Raw genomic sequence first — 22,550 nt, forward strand, 5'->3', positions numbered from 1 at the left:
ATCCATTACAAATCTGGGCTCCTTTTTTGTCTTCTAGACTTGAAAATCTTAAATATGTTTTGACACAGATCTTGTGGGCAAGATAGGTAGTGCCTCACCCCTACTGTAACTAGGGGTCAAGGTGATCTCACAGAAATTAGAAGATTATTGTACTTGAGATGCTGTTGATAGGAAGAACTCACAGCGCAGCCCTCTACTTCATTGGCCACAAACACTGGATAGTTGCATTAGATATGGGTGTAGAATCACTTACACCAGTTCCCTTCTTAGAGGAACCTCAGATCAAATATATCTCAGGAAAAGAGTTAGACTCCTAAATTTTCAATAGACTCACAATAAGGTTGTAGGCACACATCAGTGTCTAGGTGGGTGGCAGGATTTCAAACATACTACTCAGTATTTCAGTAGAAGAGTGTTATCTAACTCATTTCTAAGGCACCTTCATCTATATAATCTCTATATTTCCCCCCCTCCCCTTTTTTTTCCCCCTGGAAAATAGTGTTTATGTAGCTGTATGATGATGATGTTTACTTGTTGGTGGTATGTCTTGGTTAGATTTATTTCTGTGCTGAGGTTTATTTTCAGCTGGTTCTTGCACCTGTTCACATGAGACATAACATTTTTCAAGACTGCAGTTCTATAACATATGCTAGAAACTGGAAGCCTAGTGAAAATCTTTTCTTCTCTGATAACTTTTAGTATCTGTCATATACAGGCAACGTCCTGCACTTGGTGAGTGCTTAGCATCTCTTGCAGCAGCCATTCCAGTAGCATTCCTTGAACCTTCTCTCAACCACTACAACCCATTGTCTGTCTTCAACACTAAAAGTGCAAGAGAAAGAGCAAGTAAGTACTATTCCTCAGTGGGGGAAGGAGGAGGAAAGCTATTTACTCCTATCCAAATGTTAGAAATAAATTTTAATAATTGGAGAGAAAAAAAAAAAAAAAAAAAAAAGGATAAAGCTCCTATCATTGCTATAAGATTACTTGTCATTTTAACGTTGTCCGGTTTTGTTAAGACTGTTAAGCTAGGCAGGGGGGTTGGAACTACATGATCCTTGAGGTTCCTTCCAACCCGGGACATTCTGTGATTCTGTGTGATTAATGTTGTCCCTTTCCTCTAGGAGATGTTAGTGCTTTTTTTATTTATGTGAACAGGAAAAAATATCATTCTTGCTTAGTTGTCTTAACAGTAATCTAAGGCAGTTCTACATAAAGAAGTTCTGACAGAACGTGACTGTGATTCCATGTAACCTTAATGAACAGGTGTCTTTTTACATAGTTTTTCTTCACGTGCTTTTATCCCACTTAGTCTTGAGAGATTCTAATGTCTGTCTCAAGAGGGAGACAGATGTGTGCAGAGTTTGTAAACAAGGCATACTTGAATTTTAATTTTACCTGTAACCTTAAACTGTTTGCTGCATTACTCAAAACTAGCTTGTATGCTGAAATAGAGCAAAACTGTTCTTTGTATTTTGTATTTAAACATAAATGAATGTAGATGTTCCCCCTGTGCTTTGTTAGTTAGCCTCTTCATATTCTACTCTTTCCTGCCTGCAGTTTTAGGTATGCCTGATACAGTAGAGGAGATGTGTCCAGAGATCCCTCAGCTGGATGGACTGATAAAGGAAATTAATAATTTAGCAGAGTCTGGAGCAAGATATACTGAAATGCCTCATGTAATTGAGGTTATCTTACCCATGCTGTGCAACTATTTGTCCTACTGGTGGGAACGAGGGTCTGAGAGTGTTCCCGAAAGTGCTGGGCCTTTCTGTACAATGATCACATCTGAGCATCTGAGCATCATTCTGGGAAATATCCTGAAAATCATTAACAACAATTTGGGAATAGATGAAGCATCTTGGATGAAAAGAATTGCAGGTACTCTAAATATTTCTAAAGAGTATTTGTATCCAATAATATGTAATTAATGAATTATAATTTACTATATTACCCCCCATAATATAATATTTTTTTAATTAAAAAAAGAAGGATGGTTTGGTAAAAAGCAGATAAGGAACAATAATAACATTTTATTTAAGTTCAGTATTATTTTTATGTATGTACTGTATCCTCACTGTAAGAAGAGATACAGTGTAATTCTTGGAAAACTTTTTTACTCTAGTGAGCTGCATTATATTATGAGCATTTTAGCTTGCTGAAGTCAAAATAGGAATTTTTTTATTTTTTGCCTACTATTTTAAACTTTGTATGCAACCCACATTCCCCCCCCCCCCCCCCAAAAAAAAAAAAAAAAAAAAAAAAAAAAGTGACTTGCCAAAAGTATGGTAGTTAAATTGCCTTGGTAGCCAGAAGTATCCTGGGGTGCATCACAGCAAGCACAGCACTGTTAGTTGAAGGAAGGGATCATCCTACTCTGCTCTGTGCTGGTGCAACATCATATTGAGTTTTGGACACCGCAATATATGAGGGACTCACAGCTAGCAATGAGCATCTAAAGGAAGGTTACAAAGATGGTGAAGGATTTGGAAACGTGATGTATGAGGAACAGATGAGGTCCCTTGCCTTGTGCAACCTAAAGAAGTCTGAAGGGAGCCCTCTTAACAGCTTTAGGGCTTCTTTATGAGGGGAGCAAAGGGGCATCTGATCTCTGATCGGATCTCTGATTCTAATTCTGTGACAGTGATAGGACCCGAGGGAACACTATGGAGCTGTATCTGGGGAGAATCAGGTTGGTGCTAGGAAAAGGTTCTTAATCAGAGAGTTGTCAAGCACTGCAACAGGCTTCCCAGGGCAATGGTCATGGTGCAAAGCCTGATGGATTTCAAGAATGATTTGAACAGCTACAGAATTAAGTATTTTTTTGAGAGGGGTGACACATACAGTCAGGAGTTGGACACGATTATCTCTTTCAAATTAAGATATTATATGATCCTGTGACATAATACTGAAATATGTAATCTGAATTCCCAGTAGCTGGCTTTTAATCTCTCAGTAAACATGGTTGATAAAGCTGCATTCATAATTTAATTAATAGTTTCACTGTGCTTTAGAAATATGTGGAGCACTATAGCACTATGACCCTGTTTTTTTGTAACTACAGAGGATTCACCTTAATACAATTAGAAGAATTGACTGTATATTAATTTTAAGATCAAATATATTTTTTTGTGTAGTTTATGCTCAACCTATCATCAGCAAAGCCAGACCTGATCTGCTGAAAACTCACTTTATTCCAACACTGGAGAAACTGAAGAAGAAAGCTATAAAGATTGTGATGGAAGAGGAGCAACTGAAAGCAGACAGTAAAAGTGACACTCAAGAAGCTGAGCTACTTATCCTCGATGAGTTTGCTGTTCTTTGTAGAGACCTCTATGCCTTCTATCCAATGCTGATACGCTATGTAGACAACAACAGGTAAACTAATAATAGAACTCAACAATTAAACAACCCAATGTTATTACACAAGAGTATCCCTTTCAGAAGGAGGGGGAGAGAGAGAAATACTCAGTACAAGAGTTTTCAGCAAGGTTTCTTTTCTGGTTCTCTTCACTGAATGCATAAAAACATGTCACCAGTGGGAGGGTAACAGGCAAAAATAAGTAACCAAGAAATAGTGTTTGTGTTGGAGACTTGTTAAAGTAACAATAAAAATGATCTCTGTGGCTATGAGAATGGAACATAGAACTTTGATTAACTACACAAAAGTGACCCAGTTTCTTAAACAGAGCAATATCTATTATTAAAATTCACATTTTATATTTCTTAATTTTATTTTTATTTCTTTCTTTTAATCAGAGCCAACTGGCTAAAGAAACCAGATGCAGATTCTGATGAACTGTTTCGAATGGTAGCTGAAGTTTTTATCCTGTGGTGCAAATCACATGTAAGATAAGACGTATACTTTTTTCCCCAATTCACTATGTCCGTAAATCTAAATGAAGTACTTGTGAATGAATGGAATTGGTAGTTATTTGTTTATGTATTTATTTATAGAATTTCAAAAGAGAAGAACAAAATTTTGTCATTCAGAATGAAATCAACAATTTGGCATTTTTAACAGGAGATACCAAGAGCAAGATGTCTAAAGTAAGTTAATAACAATTTTTGGATCAATTCAATCTTTCACCACATGTTTAATATGTTAGAAGTCTCTGAAAATCTGCTTAGATTGCTGCTTTTTGGCTGATGGAAGAAATAAAAAATAGCATTGGTTATTGATGCCAGACGTGGAAACAGACATGCACAATAGAGGTTAAGTGTCTTAGAATTAGTTATTAAATAACTACTAAATTTTCAAAGATGGAAGATTAAAACATAGAACTTGATTTGAAGTAGCTACACATATAAGAGAACACAGGTTGTAATGCAGGTTGTTGATTTTTAAAAAAGAAATAAAAAGAGGAAATTTTGTAAAATAAGCGAAGAAGTATTGACTGCCTGAACTTTTTCTTGTGCATTTCAGTATTGTTCTATCAGCTTTGATGGGAGGAGTGCTGTATTTGCATATAAGTCTTCATTTATACATAAATGGTGCCACATGTGCACTGTTTTTCCTGTTTCTTATTAATGACCACGTTCATTTCTTTTTTACTCATTTTCAATATGATAAGATGCTGACATGATGATGGCAAAATGCATTTGTTCCCTTCGTAACAGAAAAAATGTCAAGGTAAAAAGTGTCTCTGACATTAGCTGAGGGAGACTGCATTACTCATAACAAGATTCACAAGTCAGTTGAAAACTAATTCCAAATTAGTGTTGGTAAACATAGCAAAAAACCTTTTCATTTATTCATGTCTATAATGTGCTTAGTGAAATCCTCTTTTGAAAGTATTCCATGGACGGGAGTAAGTTTTATTGGTTTGTTTCTGTATATTTTGATTCTATCCGTAAATCAGCTACTACATAAGTCCAACTTTATATAATAAAGAGCCAGAGAAAAAAAAGTTTCTCTGAATTTTTAAAAATTCTCTTGAAAAAAATGCTTTGCTTCTTTACTACTTTTGGAAACTTGGTTTGGGCAAATGCTGTTGTTGGAAAATTTACAACTAAAAATATCAGATCAACTTTGTTGGATTACAAATGACACTGAATAGCAGTTCTCAAACTATGCAGAGAATTCTGTATTTGAAGGAAAGGAAATATTTAATGCATTTTCTTATTTTCAAGATACAGCTCCAAGGGAACAGTAAGACAGAATAGAGGTGTCTGTATAATCCTCATTAGTGAGGCAAGTATTAGTAAGTACTAGTAGGCAAATTCCAGGCTATGTGATGTTAATTGAACACTAACACAAAACTGTAATATGGTACTTGTTAAGTATACATATAGTACATATATTTTGGTGTTTTTATGTTAGAATTGATCTGAGGAAATAGGAATGAGATGTAATTCTTAAATTTCAATTCATGGTATATTAGAATCAGATAATAAATATTTAATCTAAATTGAGTTTCACAGAAGTATTGGTAACATGACATAAACTGTTGTCACACTGCAGTCAGTCTGGTGTGGAAGGAACAACAAAGCAAATCAGCAAAAAACAACAACCCCGAAACCAGTAAAAGAATCCCTCATAATGTTTTGATTTTAATAAAATCAAAGGAATTCAGCATCAAGAATTTATATAACCCATAGCTGAAAGGCTTTGGTTTTGAGATTAGATATTCAAATACTTGTGTATATTTAAAGTAATATATCATTATCATATAGATTTGGATCCCTCTGTAAATATACTTTTCTTTGTTTGGGTATAGAAACACAGGGAGAATATGCAATTTTTTTACATGCATATAAATTTTTATAAGTATACTAATGTAAAAACACGGTGTTTAAGGATGTTACACCTGGTTATTGCTAATATAGAGACAGAAATGGAACTCAATATTATTCATGACCGGGTATTTTGCTAAAATGGTAGCATAGCTGCACGAGTGATTGCAGAACAATTGCAGATCACTTAAGCATTTTTTTCATAATGATATAAAATCCCTGGTCCAATACATAAGGCAACATTTAGATATGTTGTGTTGTTTTTATATATGTGGTTTATTATCAGGAAATTGATAACATTTTATATGTCATGAAAGTGTTCTTAAACACAAGTGCATTTATTAATGTACACGTTTAGATCTGAATTTTTTTTTAAGACTGGAATTTAGAATGAGCAAGAAAATACCTTAAGTACCCTAACTTCAGGATATGCTACAAGGTTTGTTACTTACTGATATAATCATAGGGTAATCAAAAGCACACATTACGTTAGAGGATTAGTAAATTTTATAATTCTCTGCTTGAATATTGACAGTTCAGAAAGTAACTACTTTGTGTATGACAATGGAATAATTAGCACTTTGCCCTTATTAGCAATTTCTCTTTGCTCACATTTGTTTAATACTGCAATTATAAATACATATATTATATGTATTTATCTGGCATGAGAAAGGAGAGATAAATTCATGTGAAAATGAATGTTGGTACTGGCAATCAGTCCAAGAAACAGTAATTCAGTCTCTTAAAGGAGAAGGAATCTCTGCTGATCTCAGACGGCTTTAAGCAAGTCTGCCGTACCACAGAGACATAACAAGTTTTTTTAAGATTTAGGATACTGTATTGATAGTAATATGGGATACATATCACTCGTGGAAGGTTCTATATCTTCATATGCAATATGCAGAAAAAAGTGATGCAGTGAACAAACAAATTAGTATTATGTTATTTTTCCAAAGCTAATAACAGTGGTGCACCATTGTGATTTCATTATACTAAACTTGTTAATATTTTCTCAAATAAACATAATAACAGCTGAGAAAGTTTTTTAATCTTTCTTTTCTAAAAAAATGGCAGCAGAGTGCTCGGAGGGGAATGGTAAGTTAGAGAACTTTCAGTCTGGGAGAGGCTGGAAACACAGACTGCATTGAAATAAGTGTTGAAATAGAGAATTTGAACACATTCTTTTCAGCCACTAACCTAGTTATTTGGTTGCCTTTTTTGTTTGACTGGTTGTTGGTTTTTTTTTTTTCCAAAGCTTTCATGGGTTTCTGGATGAAATGGCATTTTTATTAAGTTGTAAGAATTCCCTATTGTATTTCATAGTTAATTGGGATAAAAGGCTAAATGTTGACATTCACTTTTACACAGTAAAGGTGTAATACATATGTGGGCAATTTTTATGTGTAAGCTTTGGAATCTTAAAAGAATGTGTGGCTGGATATGCTTCAGTTACCAAACACTTGGAAATCCTAATGAAGTTCTGTTATATCAACCTGCACTTATTAACTTGTATCTATTTTTAAAAAGTCTTTGGATAGGCCTATTAGAGAAGTCTGAGGCTGTCAAATAATTCTGGTTTGTATAGGAAATAGCATTGTGGTGGTGCCCATTTCTAATATGCAGTGCATGTTATCTGCAAATTTGTGATTATTGGAGAATTTCATACTGGGCTTTTCTGCAAGAATCTGAGCTCTATCCTTTGATAATATTCCTTTAGTTATATTGCAGCAGATAATATATCCAAGGTAGGGATTACTTTAGTGGTCATTTCAAATAAATTAAATTAACATCTTGTTTTTACTTTTATTTGTTTTTACTTACATTTATATTTGATGAACGATGTCTGTGCAGAATCTACATATTTCACACTTTTAAATTTTATTTTTCTGAGAACAGCATTGAAAGTTCTAAGGTGCTTAATGCTTAATTTGATTATTAGTCTGTTGTTCTTCACTTACAGGTGGTCTTCATTATTAAGTCACATAAACATAGTGGGATATAAAAGAGATTTTAATAATAGCTTGATGTCAGAGGTTTGAAGCCAAAAAGGAAACTTGTTTGATTTTATGAGTTGTTATTTTTGTTTTTAAACGATTGTTTCCTATAACAATTTCCCATACCCAGTCAAGGACTATTCTATGTTATAGCTGATTTTTTTGTGCTGTTTTACTGTAACAAGAAGGTGTTGTTATCTTTCTGAGATTACATGACACAGTGATAACCTAGATTTGGGTGAGAATACCTGGTTTATTTAACTGCATATATGTATGTATTAAAATAACACAGGAAAAAAAGTGTAAGTATGAGTTACAGCTAAGTTTACAAAAGTGTTCTCAAAGTGGGTACTGCTGAGAGATAAGAACTTAACTGAAGTTTTCTCTCAGGCTACCTACAAGACAGGTTACACAGTGGGAAAAAATGTATATATAAATGAAATGTCACATCTTCACAGTGCTGTATGTGGGAGGGGATAGGAAAGGGTTATATTGGTGAAATATTTTTCATTATTGTGTTATCTAGGCATGGCTCTTTTTAACAATATGGGAAAAGATGCAATGATGACATAATGTTATGCTTAATTATTAGATGTGCAAATGTTAGTGTATAATGTCATGCTGAATAGCAAGATAAGTTTAGAAATTCAATCATTTATTAGAAATTAAGCTGAATAAAATTATTTCATTAAGTTCTCATTTGATAATATGCACACAGCTTATTTTTAGCTACAAATTTACAGTAAGTTTTGTTTTAGTAGAGCTGAGTAAGTTTATGACTAACCTGTAAGTTATCATCTTTTCATCTCTTTTACTTATGTTTTTCCCTTTATTTTTCTTTCATACAGGCCATGCAAGTAAAGGTACAGGTCAAAGTGCATGATGTGTCTTTGTTTTAGCTTTAGAGATAATCAGGCTCCAAGCATTCTTTCCATTGACCATAGCAGTGGCGTCACAAATTTGAAGGCCTTAGTCCCTTAAACTATCTCACAGATAAAGTGGCAATGTTTGACCAGAGCAGCTGAAATTGCCTTCAGATCACCCAGATGTTTATTTACTGTAAAATGTAGCAAAGTTACATGTTTTTAATTTAGATGTACATTCCCCCTCTGCTGTCTTTCTGCATTCTGTTTTGGTTTTGGTTTGGTTTTCATTGTGTTTTTGTTTTCTAGTATATTGAAGCAGACATTGTTACTAAGTAGAGTCATTGCAAACATGTATTTGGCTTATGATATTCATGAAAAGTATGTGGGAGAAACATGCTATAACTTGTACTGTGTCTTCAGCTGAATAGAGGATTGCATTAGAGTGAATTAAGTCCAATTAGGTACAGAGTTGAAATACTATCTTTTGCCAAAATTAAAAAAATTCTTCGTAATCATGTGAGGTGCAAGGATGCTTTTCAGTAATCCTTGTATTCAAGACTTCCTTAGTCTCTAATGAACCATAGTTCATCTTTGCATCATTCGTATTACCTTTTTAAATAAAATTTTATAATACAGATGAATACTTTTCAGCTTGCGGTGTGCACTTCATTAGTGATGCATAATAAAGAGTAAAGTGGATCATTTGGCATCCATTTGAATGGCTTCCCCTTTCATCGTTCCCTTCACGCTGTGACTGGAGAAGCAGAATTGTGCCTGATGGTGATTTAAAGAGTTCTTAATTAACTGAACTGGAAGCCTAAGTTAAAATTGAGCCATTGTGGTAAACAGTCCTGATTCTGATCTTGGATTTTGTCAAACTTTCCCGTAACTATTATTATATTATTATATTATCTTTGTGACTCTACTTGCACATTAATCAGAAAGGTTTGCAAACAGACAGCAGAAGCTGATGGCAGAGGCAGAATGGATTTTATTTTTTTTTCATGTTTTAAAATGTTCAAGCTTTTTTTTTTTTTTTCACTTATTCATAGCCAGTTATTAATCTAAAAAATAAAAAATAAGGAAAATTAGATGTGTAAAACATCCCCAGGCATAAAGATGCAAAAAAGTAAAACAATCCTTGTCTTTTTCCTTTATTTTTATTTTGTTTTTTTAATATATACATGTGTATATTTTGGTATTCCTAACTTAAGATGCATAGTGACGCCACTGGAATATAGTGATACATTGTGGGGTTTGTTTGTCTGCTGTCAACGTAGAGTACAAATAATGCCATTACATCATTGCTTTTTCTGAGGCACTTCCACACTTGTAAAAGCAAAGCTTTGAGGCAGAGTACTCTCTTGCAATTGCTAGTTCCTTGAGAAAGGAAGCCACATCCCTTGTGAGTTCCCTCTGACCTGCAAAATGCTCTCAACACCAGCTGCATACACAGGGATTCACCATCTAGAAGACAGAACCTGCCAAAATTTACTACCAAGTAGATTATGTACGGCTACTTTTTTTCCTTTCAGTGATTACTGTGATAATGGCATGGTAATAATTCATAAATATGAATTGCAATGAATTCTGCTGCATTCTTATTTGGAACACAATATAACAAGCAAACAGTAGCCAGCAAAACTTAATTGACAGAGGGGAAAAGGATGTGGAGGGTTAAATGCAAGCATTCGCTGTTTTGTAGTGTTTTATCAGCCTGGAGGCCTAGTCCTGAAATATTGTCTTAGGCAAAACTCCCCTTGCGTGTAGTAGGAGTTTAATCTAGGTACAAAATTCAGAACTGGGCTATTTTTATGTTGTTGTTGTTTACCATATGTTCATTAAATATATGGATCTGTTCTAAAGATTTTGGTTCTCTGTCTTATAAATTAAAAGTTGCGTGAGATATTGTTGTATGCTGTCTATTGTAAGAAGATCAGACAAATGTTAATCTGTTGTGTGTTTACTTCTGTGTCTCTTTGTTTTCCTTTTCCTATTATTCATCACCTGCAAAGCTGTTAAAAGGATTAACAGATTTACTTATATTAGCCGAATCCAAAGGACAGTGCTTTTCCCAGAGGCATTGTTTCATTGGCATTTTATTACATTGAATCAAAGTCTTTTAGATAGCAGTATTTTTCATTTGAGGCAAATGAGACAATATTCACTCATTCAGACCCTACTTGTCTGTACCTTTATGTAAGTTTCTAAGAAAAATATAAGCATCTTCAATTTGTCCCTATAGCTTTGCAAAATAATATTGTCCCCAGAGACTGACACAGCTTTTAACTCTAGAGTTGTTTCTGGTTTAAGAGGAAAAGTGCAGAAAATATAGTTAGACTCATATATGTGAATGCATAAAAAACTATGTTGCTACGATTAAATATTACTTTTACTGCAATTGGAGCATATATAAAAAGCATTCCTTTATATTTCCTACTGAAGACTGTACACTCTTCCTCTAATGCAGCATTTTTAGTTAATAATATACACTACATTAGGAACATAGTTTCCTTGGATCATTAGGGATAGAACATGTTGAAAAAGTGTGTGCTTGGAGAATAATTACATCCATTTACCTTTCTATCATTTATTTAATTTTAATGTATTTCATTACAGTCTGGAGGACAAGACCAAGAGAGAAAGAAATCAAAACGCAGAGGGGATTTGTACTCCATACAAACATCCTTGATTGTAGCTGCACTTAAAAAGATGCTTCCTATTGGCTTGAATATGTGTACTCCAGGAGATCAAGAGCTCATCTCCTTGGCTAAGACCAGATATAGCCATGTAAGTAAATAATGAAGAATAAACAGAACTTTAATAATTTAACTTTGAGACGTAAATATCTAAGCAGTTAATATAGTAAAAATGTCAATGCACTGCATGCAATTACGGCTTCTAATTGTGAAGAATTGTGAAGTGGATATAGTGGTGAGTACAGACAGCTACCATTGTTTCCATGTCATTTTCCATTTCTATATGGTGTACACTTAGATGTACATGTGGCAAGTGGACAGGTGACTAGAGTGCAGCCCTGCAGAAAGGGAGCTATGGATTTGGGGTGATATTAAGCTCAGTATGAATAGACAGTGTGTCCTGGCAACCAGAAGGGCCAACCTTATTCTGGGGTACATAAAGCACAGTAGAACTAACTAGTCAAAAGAAATGACTGTCCTGTCCTGCAATGCTCAGCAATGGTGCAGTATTACCTTCAAGTAACGTGTACAGTTTGGGGTTCAACAGTATAAGCATGTAAAACTGTTATAGATATGAACTATAAAACTATGGATATAAAAATATTATGAAGTGCTCAAAGGAGGGCAAACAAAGATGGGGAAGAGTCTGCAGGGCAAATGTATGAGGTCTCTTGGTTTGTTCGTTCAGCTCAGAGAACAAGAGACATGGGGGAGGCCTCATTCCTGCCTGGGACTTACTCATGAGTGGGAGCAGAGAGCAGGCACTGATGTCTTTCCTCTGGTGACAGCAGTAGTTTTGTGGTCACAATTAAAGAAAGCCTTCATCCCAAGCCCTTCTGGTAATATATGTACTTTCCAGTATTGAAACAGTAACTGTTTGATGTTGTGCATGGTCTTAAGATGAATCATATTTACAAACTGAAAAATACTTGTACCTTTCTACAGAGGGACACTGATGAAGAAGTCAAAGAGCATATACGTAACAACTTACATTTGCAGGAAAAGGTAATAATAAAAGAAATCTGCCTTAAAGATGCAGGTGTGGGGTAGCACTTTGAAACATGAAAACTGCAATTGTTTATTACAGTCTTGGTACTAAAAGACAAAAAGTGAAAAGCTGTTATAAAACTTACCATTTCATCACTTGTCCTTACAATATTTTTATGGCAATACATGGTTTCTTGATGGCTTTGGCTGGTATTATATTCAAAAATCATGCTCATTGATCTTAAGTTCTTATCCAAGTAGTTCATTTTTCTTTAGCAGAGAATAGCTGTCTTGTTACTATAAATTTGAGCTTTTCTAAATTTAAATTAGACACAGTAAGTATTCCAGTGTGTTCCTTGGTATTTACTTCTGGAGTGTTGCAGAAAAGCCCAAACTGTGGGCTTTTGTTGACTTCACCTACTGAAATTCCAGCTGTCTTTAATAAAATCTGTAAAATGGCTTTATACTGTACTGAGTACAGAAGTCCAGTAATCTCAGTGCTAAATGTGCTTCTTTATTTGCAATACAGATGTATCTGTGCACTTTATTGATTTCAGAAAATAAAAACATAGAACCTTACTTGAAAACCGAGTTCAGAATCTAAGGCTACTTTTTGAGCAACCAGCAAATGCTAATCTGGACTAAAAGGGACAGATAAAATGGGTACATCTATAATATTCTTAATTATGCCACAAGGCTGTAGAACAGGCTGCCCAGAGAAGCTGTGGGTACCACATGTCTGGAGGTGTTCAAGGCGGAGTTAGATGAGGCCCTGGGAAGCCTGAGCTGGTGGGTGGCAGTCCTGCCCATGCAGGGGGTTAGAACTGCATGGGCTTTCTGGTCTCTTCCAACACAGCTATTCTGTGTGGTTCTACAAGACAGACAGTGGTGGTAGTCCAATCCACTATCTTCATTCAGCATGCTAAGTATGAAATATGTTGCTTTTTAGTCTGATGATCCAGCTGTGAAATGGCAGTTAAATCTATATAAAGACATTCTGAAGAGCGATGAGCCTCCTGACCCTGAGAAAAATGTGGAACGTGTGCAGAGGATATCAGCTGCTCTCTATCATCTGGATCAGGTATAAGTTTACATGTCTGTACTCTGCTTGTTTTAAATTAGAATGAGGTTATTACCTTATAGAAATAATTTCCCATTAAGTGAGAGTCATTATTAACATTTCCCGATAAGAGTAATTATTACACGTGCATGCACACAAACACACACACACACACACATCTCTGTGTATATATGCAAAGTTTTAAATGACATCAGTACCTCAGTTTTGGTCCAGAGAAAACTCAGGACATATTTGCCTCTGCAAATACACTCGCATCAAGGAGTCCCATCCATGAGATATTCTCAAGCCTCTCTATATAAATTCAGAGGTACAGAATACAGAGGCCCAGAGGATGTTTTCAAATTACTTAAAAAAACAAAACCAAAAAACAGTTCTGTTTCCAAATAAAGCAGAACTTTGTGATGTTTTCTGACTTGTTAGCTATATTAATCAGTAGCTAACAATGAAACTTTGAATAAAAGGTGAAGACTTTCTATTGTATATACTAAAAGGCATTTTCCCATAGGTTGAACAACCTCTGAGATCAAAGAAAGCTGTTTGGCACAAACTTCTGTCAAAACAACGCAAAAGAGCTGTTGTTGCTTGTTTTAGGATGGCACCGTTATACAACCTACCCAGGTAAATGGCTGAAAGATTCATTCTTCCATAACTTTCCTTTACATTTATCAATGGAAACATTCTACTTGTGTGTATAACTACAAGTTTGCTAGTTGCTTAGCTTATGTGATAGAGTTTAAGAGACAAAAGTGTTGGTTAGGTTATCAGCTAATTCCTCACAGCAGCAAAATACTTCTCTTAAGACAAATAACAAGAGGGGAAAAAAGCCATAGGAATTACACTGCTTCAAAAGCAAAATGCTTCATTTTTGCCAGCTGTTCTCCTCTGTATTCCCCCAAGTTTTCTGTGAAAATTATGTTAAGGTGTAATTGCTCTTTCTGTCTCTTTTTTTTTGCCTCTGATTGGTTGTGCTTTAATCTCCTGTGTTTGCATTATTATTATTTATATTATTATTTTTTGTATTGCTTTTCTATTGCATGCATGCTCAACGCTTATATGAGGTAGCCTTTAGATATTGTGTCAGAATGTTGCATTAAAGCTGGTACTGGGGCAGAACTGTGCAGAGTGACATTCTGGATATGTGTTTTGCTTGGCTTATTATTTCAGTAAATACCACCAAGTCTGAGAGAAAGTGCATCCCGTGCCTATGTCTGTCTGCTGCTTTAAACCAAGTATTAATACCATGTGGATTGACGTCCTTCCCCTTACCCTGTTCCTTTTCAATACACCTGCTTTAAGTTCAGATAGAGCCTAAGAACACCAATTAGATTTGCTTAACTTCTTTTGCGCTCTCTCCTCTTCAGTGTTTAATGTTTTTGTGCAATGATTTATTTACATGTTTCATGTTAGCTAAAGTTCTGTAGCTTTGCCACTAATGTACTGAGAAAAATGCTAGGTTTGCACAAGACAAAACGTCAGCTGTAAAAGTGAAACAATTATGAAAACTAGCAGTTGTAGATCGTAACAGTTTCTCTAAACTTTCCCATTGCTACCAGACAGTCCTTATTGATTCAGAGAAAAGTGAAAAGGTTTAAAGACAACACAAAACCAAACCAATTAGGTTTGAAGTATATTATTATATATATTATGAACTATATTATTTTTACAAGTTGTCTTTGGAAAAACAAGAGGAAACGGTAGATATTTTACTATAACATTTTTGTGTTTTTTATATCAATATTCTCTACTTTAATGATAAGTGTGCAGAATTTAATGAGCACCCAAATGATAAAAAACAGTTCATCTTATTTTTGTCTTAAAGATACATATATATTTAGGATCTTAAGATTGATGGAAGATGTGCCAAGAGCTCAAATGGGTTCTGGATCTAAAAAGTGGGGTTGGTTCTTCTCAAGCTTTGTGGTACATCCATGTGGTACATCCATGGAGCTTACACCTCATTTCAGTATGAACGTGAAGCAAATCTGTCCAGTTATTTCTTCCCTCAGATTCCAAAACCAAACTCTGATAAAACTATTTTTACCAATTTATTTAGGTATGTGTATTTCAAAAAAGGCAAGGGCAAAAGCAATCCTCGATAGGTGTAGAACAACGTTTTAAACTTCATTAGTTTTATAGACACGCTTTTCTACATAAATGATAGGGTTCTGACATGAAAATAAGGCTATCATGCTATTTTACATCTAATTGCAGTTATAACTACCTCTGTCATTTAAATTCATAAAGTTGCTAAGATAACTTTGAACCCTAGGGATTTATTCTCAAGTAAAGTGTGATCAGTGCTAAGAGCTATGTATATCCCTTTGCACCTCAACTTCAAATGAAGTTTTCTTGTATATTTCCTCAGTTTGGTTTTAGCTTTATATTGGGGGTGTTAGTTCTAAATGTGATTATATTTTTAAAGGGCAGTAAGCAAAGTGGTTATGAATTTTGCCTAGAAAATGTTGATGTCTTCAGTGAATAGAGTTCTTTCGATAATCTTCTAGAGATTCGGGTGGCTTTCAAAACAACGTAATGTTAACCTATTTAAAACTAATTTTATTCAGCATGCGTTCTTATATGTATTGTTATTTAGGAATTCCAGTAGCGTGTTTCAGCAGTTTAAACATCCGTTCAAGAGCTGGTGTTTATTAAATCACAGAAAACTTTTATTTTAAACAATTTCACAATTACTCCAAATACTCAGTTTTCTGAGAATTACCTCAAGATACAAAAGAAATAGTAGCTGTATTGTAAAACAATTTTATTTTTCAAGGAAAAAACATCAGTGAAGTTTGGAAATGCTGAATCTTCTGTTCTCTGCTTAATGAATGACTGAGAAAAAGTAACTTATATGATAAATGGATTCTTTAAGATACTTGTATTTTTGTTCACTACCTTAAGAAAATGTGTATGATCTGTCATATTGTCTGTCATCTGTTATATGCACATAGATACAGCAAAGTTATACGTGGCAACATTTCATACAGAGTTAACAAATACATTCTTTCTGAATATTTTATTGAATTTAACTTGTACTTTTGTTGTTAGTTCTTCATTGAAAACCTATATGCTTTTCTTCAGACACAAAATTAGCAATTTCTTCCTGAGCACCTTTCAACGTGTTTGGCTGGAAAAAGTACATGAAAAAACTCAGTATGACAGGCTTATACTCAAGTTAACGGTAATGTAACTTGTGGAGAGCCTCTTCCTTATGCACACACTTATTCCTTCCCAGCCATGATTTATTGTTGCCATAAAACATGAATTTGTACAATTTTCAGAGTAGATTCTGATTGGTCAGTTTTTGAAAACTGATAATAAAAAGGCACCCAGGAGACAACAGGAGAGCACAGAGTTGACTGTATACCAGCGTCATTATAAACTAAGAATTCATGCATATAATATCTGTAGCCAATCCATAATATAAAAGTCAGTTTATATAGTTACTGGTGCAGGATAGAACTGAACTAAAAGGCTGTGTGGAACAACCTTCAGAATATCATGTAGAGCACCTCAAAATATATATATTTTTTCCCTTGAGTATTATATAGGGATGGAATAGTTTGGCCAATCTTATTTGTAGCCTTACTGCCATGAGTCATATTTTGGGTGGAACAATTGCCAGTTAAATTAGTTAATACTGTGTAATATCAATCAATATACCTAAGAGTATAAAGTTGTTCTTTTCTAGAGCTTTTATGCATTTCTGATTCATTTATAAGTTTAAAAAAAAAAAAAAAAGGTTGTTAGGCATGGTTGGTTCACATATAACATGCTGGAAAGCAGTTCATAATTATTTTGTTCTTCATGGCCAGCATCTGCCATCTCAGTGTGTTAAATCTAGTAAACTAAATTTACATTTAGTAGGTGTACATGATACCCTCTTATTATCAATTTTTTTAAATATGTATTTTTCCCATGCTTGTTTTAAGTCACCAATCACACAATTTCTCTCATAACGTATATTAGCACTCTTGAAGCCTTCCGAAGAAAAAGTTGTGTGTGCATATGTGTGTATCTAAAAAAAAAAAAAAGTTCAAAAATATATGCAGATCTGTCATTGAAAGTTAGTTATGTTTTGTGTTTGGTTTCACTGACCAATCAGAGGATCAGAATTGTACAAACACTTATCCTTACTAATCATTAACCATCTGAGCTGTTATACTATGTTCCTTTACCCCTCTTGATCTCACTTTCACAACCCCCCCAGGCACCGTTCTATTAACCTCTTCCTCCATGGCTATCAGAACTATTGGATAGAAACAGAGGAATATTCATTTGAGGAGAAACTAGTTCAGGATTTGGCTGTAAGTACTAACATAATTGGGCAGACTTTTCGGTGCCCATTGTAGTGTACATTTTATGTATCTATTATGACATATATTTTATTTTAATGTACTGTATACATATGCTTAAATTTATAAAGTATGAATTCTTATGCTTCAGAGCATAAGGTCATTTTCTGCTATGGTCAAGAAGACATCCATCCTGCGATGCACAGTGAGATGCATCAAGGTGTTGTATGCCTTCAGTTGAATTATGTGATAATTATTCTTGGGAACAGAAATGGTTTAGATCAACTATCAAACTATATTTGTGATTACAGTAATTCCTATGTTCCTATATTTTACTTTTTTTTTTTTTTTAAAGCTTGACCTAGTTGATGCTTTTCCCCTTTTCAATTTTCATTGACACATAATATTTAACATTTTCCAGCTTTGATACAAATTATTTTTTGTTGTTTTCTTGTTGGTTCATCATAAAGAGATGAAAATATATGCAGCCATATTCAGCAAAAGTTTGGTTTACATGTGTACTTGATGGAAGTGCTTGGTAAACCTGAGCATTTTGTTATTTAATATTGATCCTGAAAAACAATCCTTTATATTCCACTTCTGTAATCAGTTTGTCTAAATTACTACCGAAGGGCCCTGGTGTTACCTAAACACCACATGTATGAATATATGGCTCCATGGATCACATGAAGATGCATCAGGAGATGCTGCAATGTTAGCAAAGCAGTTAATATTGTGGGTTTTCAAACCCCCAGTATAGAATGTTGTATACCACAGCTATTATATTCTTCCCATACTTTGAACAATTGAATGGTCATAGTTTTTCCTTCATTCTCTTGCTGCTTTCTGCTAAAGGACAGAATGAGACCATTAATCAAAACTGCGATTACAGTTCCTTCAGTTTTACTAGTAAATTAAACAATAATATAATAATAATTACAATAATTTTACAATAATTAAAGCCACTAAAGGGTTGCATCACAAGGTGGAGGTAATACGCTGCTCCTTTGTCAGTATAGCTATCTTTGATTTCAAACTGACAAAAATGTTTAAAGTTGACAGTAAGAATAGTTCTATTCTTATATCAAAGTCACCTAAAACAGACACATGAAAGTAATTGAGCAAACACTAGCCTGAAGAAGATGCTTCTGATGATGTTGTTAGAAATAGTTCTATTTATCACTTGGTTCTGCTTAAGCTGGACTTCCTTTTAGTTCTGGTCCAGTGAAAACAGGCAATTTCTGCTGAATAAGGCTTCCCTAAGATTTTCTCTTGTCTTATTCTTAATGCCCTGCAAATGAGAAACTTCTGATGGTATTATCAAATGCAAGCACGTGCAAATAGTGTTGCAGGCTCTGGTAAGCTGCTGAATAAGATAACTACTGGACATTAATACAAACTAGACAAAACAAAATTATTGATATCCTTTCCTAAGCTTACTGGCTCATATTTTTTCTTAATCACGAAGCTTAAGTTGTATATTCTGATATAAATCTGTCTAACACAGACATCTCCAAAAAAGGAGGAAGAAGAAGAGGAAGATACAGAGAAAGAACAACCTGACCCACTTCATCAGATTATCCTGTATTTTAGTCGCAATGCTCTCACAGAGAGGAGGTAAGAAAGAGCCATGTTGAAAAGTGAATTGAGTAAAAATATCCAGAAACTGAATTTCTAGTAACATTACATAAGTGAACTAACATAACTGCAATGTAGTATTGTCCATGGTGAATACTTCTTTGTTTTTGTTTTTTTGTTTGGTACTCTAAGCAGTCCTTGTAGATACAAAAGAATTTTACAGTAGAATAATAATGGGATTTCACATAGATTTATGAGTGTTTCCATGGATCAAAGTAGTATTTACATATTATCAGGAGTATTATCTTTTTATTGCTACATCATTACATATTTTTAAATATTTTTTCTTTACAGCAAGCTAGAAGATGATCCCTTATATATTGCCTATGCTGCCATGATGGCAAAGGTAACTATAATTTCAAGCTCTATCCATAGCTTCACTCAAATAGTTCCCAATGCTTTTTAAACATTTTCCTTGTCACTTACGTGGACTGCTGTATCCTACTAATTTCTACATTTTTAATGAAAAAAAAAAAAAAAAAAAAAAAAAAAAAAAAAAAAAGATGTTAAGAGTTATATATGTAATAAGGATTTTCCTACTTTAAAATGATATTATAAAATTCCAGAAAGTGCAATCCTGTTTATATTACTTGGCACAGGACTGATTTGAGAACAAGTCTGACAGTATTAGTTATCTGTGATCCTTTCAGAAATTATTTTGGAGCTTTCATTCCATCAAAAGGAAGTTGACAGTCAGTGTTTGCAACCTATTGATTACAGCTGATGTTCCCATGTCAGGAGAGTTTGACTATGAAGACAAATATTATGGATTTAAATAGAAAGACAACGCGAGAACAGATACACAGTTACAACTTATATATATAGTTGGAAGTATTCATATAGAAGGGAATATCAGCTTCTTAGTATGTATGGACACAAATATGGAAGGATTACAGGGATCTAAAATGTTCTAACTCGATTTAGTTATGGCTTCAAAAAAAATCTTGTAATGTTTTTCTTTGTTTAATACCAAAACTGCTGTAGAAATAGACACCATATTTCATACTAACCAAAATTTTGTGATTTTTGTTTCTAACATTAAAAGAGCTGTCAGGAAGAAGAAGAGGAGGAGGAGGAAGACAAAGAGAAGACATTTGAGGTGTGAATTAAAATCTTATTTCTTTCTGATTGTCTAAAGTGGATGACAGCATTTTAAATATAAGCACTGGAATAAATGAAAGGATACCACAGTGTATATTGAGTAGCTTTACTAGATTCTTCATGTAGAAGAAAGGCAGTGTGAAGGCAGATAGCCACATCTTCAGGTTTTTCATCTGTCTGTACTGCTTGAATCATTTCCAGTCTGTATTTTATCTTTTTGTTTTTCCCCCAAACTTAGGAGAAAGAAATGGAAAAGCAGAGAACTCTTTATCAGCAAGCTCGCTTACATGATCGTGGAGCTGCTGAGATGGTCCTTCAGATGATCAGTGCAAGCAAAGGTAATGTTCAGAGAACTGAAGTACATACCGTAACTTATCATGTATAATGCTATACATAAACATATGCATAATGATGTAATACATATATCATATACAACTTTTTATGTATATATCATCTCTGATTCATACATGATACATAATGCAGCAAAAATAAATGTGAACTGCAACTATGTTAGGTAAAATTTCTGAGCTGCCTTTCTGATTGATCAGTTTATAATTGCAAATTTTATTGACAGTACCCTTGTTTGGACAGGTCATACGGGACCCATGGTTGTTGAAACACTAAAACTTGGTATTGCTATTCTAAATGGTGGGAATACAATAGTTCAACAGGTAATGCTTTTCTAACTATTGAGTCTTGCTCATATAAAGGAAAAAACTAATTGGAGAACTCTAGTTCTATTTTTATTGTTGTTAATTTAATTTTAGGCTAAACAATGAAAATATATTGGAGTATTCTTGTTCCAATAACAGTGATATCATTCCTTACTAGTAGTGATCTGTGTTTTGAATGATAATTTAGGGTATTTTTAATTTACGAAACTTTAATATAGACTTTTTCCCCCCAAATGTGTGTACTCTAGAAAATGCTAGACTACTTGAAGGAGAAAAAGGATGCTGGATTCTTTCAGAGTCTTTCTGGTTTGATGCAGTCCTGCAGGTAAAAGCATAAATCATATAATTACAGTTTTTCTTTTATTGACATTGATGGCCCAGTGCAGGTGGTTTTTTAGAAGAATTACACAAGTCACTCTGCTTTTTACTGAGAATATTTGTGAATCAGAGGAATGCTGTGTCAACATCTTAAAATATTTTTCTGACTGAGAAAATAAAGTATATTCTATGTATGCCTTTGAAGTGTTAGTTTGGAGAGGCAGAAAAGCAAAGTGCAATAAGTCCTTTACTGGTTCCAGATCCCTCAAGCTTTCTGGATGATTCTAAGGATGGAGAAAAGTCATTACTGGAGACAGGGCACTGGAGCTTTACTAAGCTATCAGTTTCTGCACCTCTCTGACGTGTCACATAATCTCTTCACCTGAATGCTCAGCATATGTATCAAGCTTGTGAGAGGTGGCATGTGGCCAGTGAGACTGTGGTAGTCCATTCACTTGTCAAACCAGAACTTCCAGTTAGTTAAAGTAGAAGACTCTCCTAAAAAAGTTGGGAAATTATTGGTGTATCTCATTACTCTTACAGTAGACAAACTCCTTTCCTCAGCCATTTAGAGCAACAGAATGGTTCTGAAACAGCAGACTGAATGACAAGTGGAGAAGAAAGGAAAAACTGTGAAGGAATGATGACCTGCACTGCAGAAGTTATTTTTTAACAGTTGCAGCCCAATTAAATAACATCTATACTTTCTTTTTTGACATTTGTGTAGAATAGTTTAGTAAATACCTGCTCAAACAGGATTTGCAATGAATACATTAACAACTGTGTATGCATAATTGTTCAGGATTTCATTAAAAAAGTTTTTCATAAATAGTCTGAGCACAGAGAATGAAAATGGTGTTTTCAAAAATGCTTCACGTTCTGTTTTTGAGGATGTCACAAGAACTAAGAACATGTGAATGCACTGCAGTTTAGCTGAAAAAAAGTATCATAAAATTATATTGAAACTGTTTGAATGAAAATATTCTGACTTAGAAAATATGTATAGATAAGTTAAATGAGTAGTCAGACCTGATCTGAGACTCACTGCTTCACAGAAATGGACACTGGACCCTTATTTTCATCCTTAGCACTTTTATTAAATACTTACATTAAATAAAATATGAGGCAGTGCATGTCACGGCAGGTCAAGTTGATTATTGA

At 34.2% G+C, this 22,550-nt stretch overlaps 1 protein-coding gene across 1 annotated transcript in view; it reads left to right on the forward strand.

Moving 5' to 3' along the window:
• The window catches only part of RYR3 (ryanodine receptor 3), a 183,209-nt gene that overhangs the window by 136,955 nt on the left and 23,704 nt on the right, over nucleotides 1-22,550 (forward strand). Inside the window, exons 65-81 of the mRNA XM_072337850.1 lie at nucleotides 716-846; nucleotides 1,561-1,881; nucleotides 3,138-3,378; nucleotides 3,760-3,847; nucleotides 3,958-4,050; nucleotides 8,579-8,593; nucleotides 11,216-11,386; nucleotides 12,241-12,300; nucleotides 13,232-13,363; nucleotides 13,869-13,981; nucleotides 17,574-17,670; nucleotides 19,166-19,275; nucleotides 19,591-19,642; nucleotides 20,342-20,395; nucleotides 20,636-20,735; nucleotides 20,989-21,068; nucleotides 21,320-21,396. Coding sequence (XP_072193951.1) covers nucleotides 716-846; nucleotides 1,561-1,881; nucleotides 3,138-3,378; nucleotides 3,760-3,847; nucleotides 3,958-4,050; nucleotides 8,579-8,593; nucleotides 11,216-11,386; nucleotides 12,241-12,300; nucleotides 13,232-13,363; nucleotides 13,869-13,981; nucleotides 17,574-17,670; nucleotides 19,166-19,275; nucleotides 19,591-19,642; nucleotides 20,342-20,395; nucleotides 20,636-20,735; nucleotides 20,989-21,068; nucleotides 21,320-21,396 — 1,935 coding nt within the window. The remainder of the gene's footprint in view (nucleotides 1-715; nucleotides 847-1,560; nucleotides 1,882-3,137; nucleotides 3,379-3,759; nucleotides 3,848-3,957; nucleotides 4,051-8,578; nucleotides 8,594-11,215; nucleotides 11,387-12,240; nucleotides 12,301-13,231; nucleotides 13,364-13,868; nucleotides 13,982-17,573; nucleotides 17,671-19,165; nucleotides 19,276-19,590; nucleotides 19,643-20,341; nucleotides 20,396-20,635; nucleotides 20,736-20,988; nucleotides 21,069-21,319; nucleotides 21,397-22,550) is intronic.

Source organism: Excalfactoria chinensis, chromosome 5 (genome assembly GCF_039878825.1).
Source record: "Excalfactoria chinensis isolate bCotChi1 chromosome 5, bCotChi1.hap2, whole genome shotgun sequence".
Classification (NCBI taxonomy): Eukaryota; Metazoa; Chordata; class Aves; order Galliformes; family Phasianidae; genus Excalfactoria; species Excalfactoria chinensis.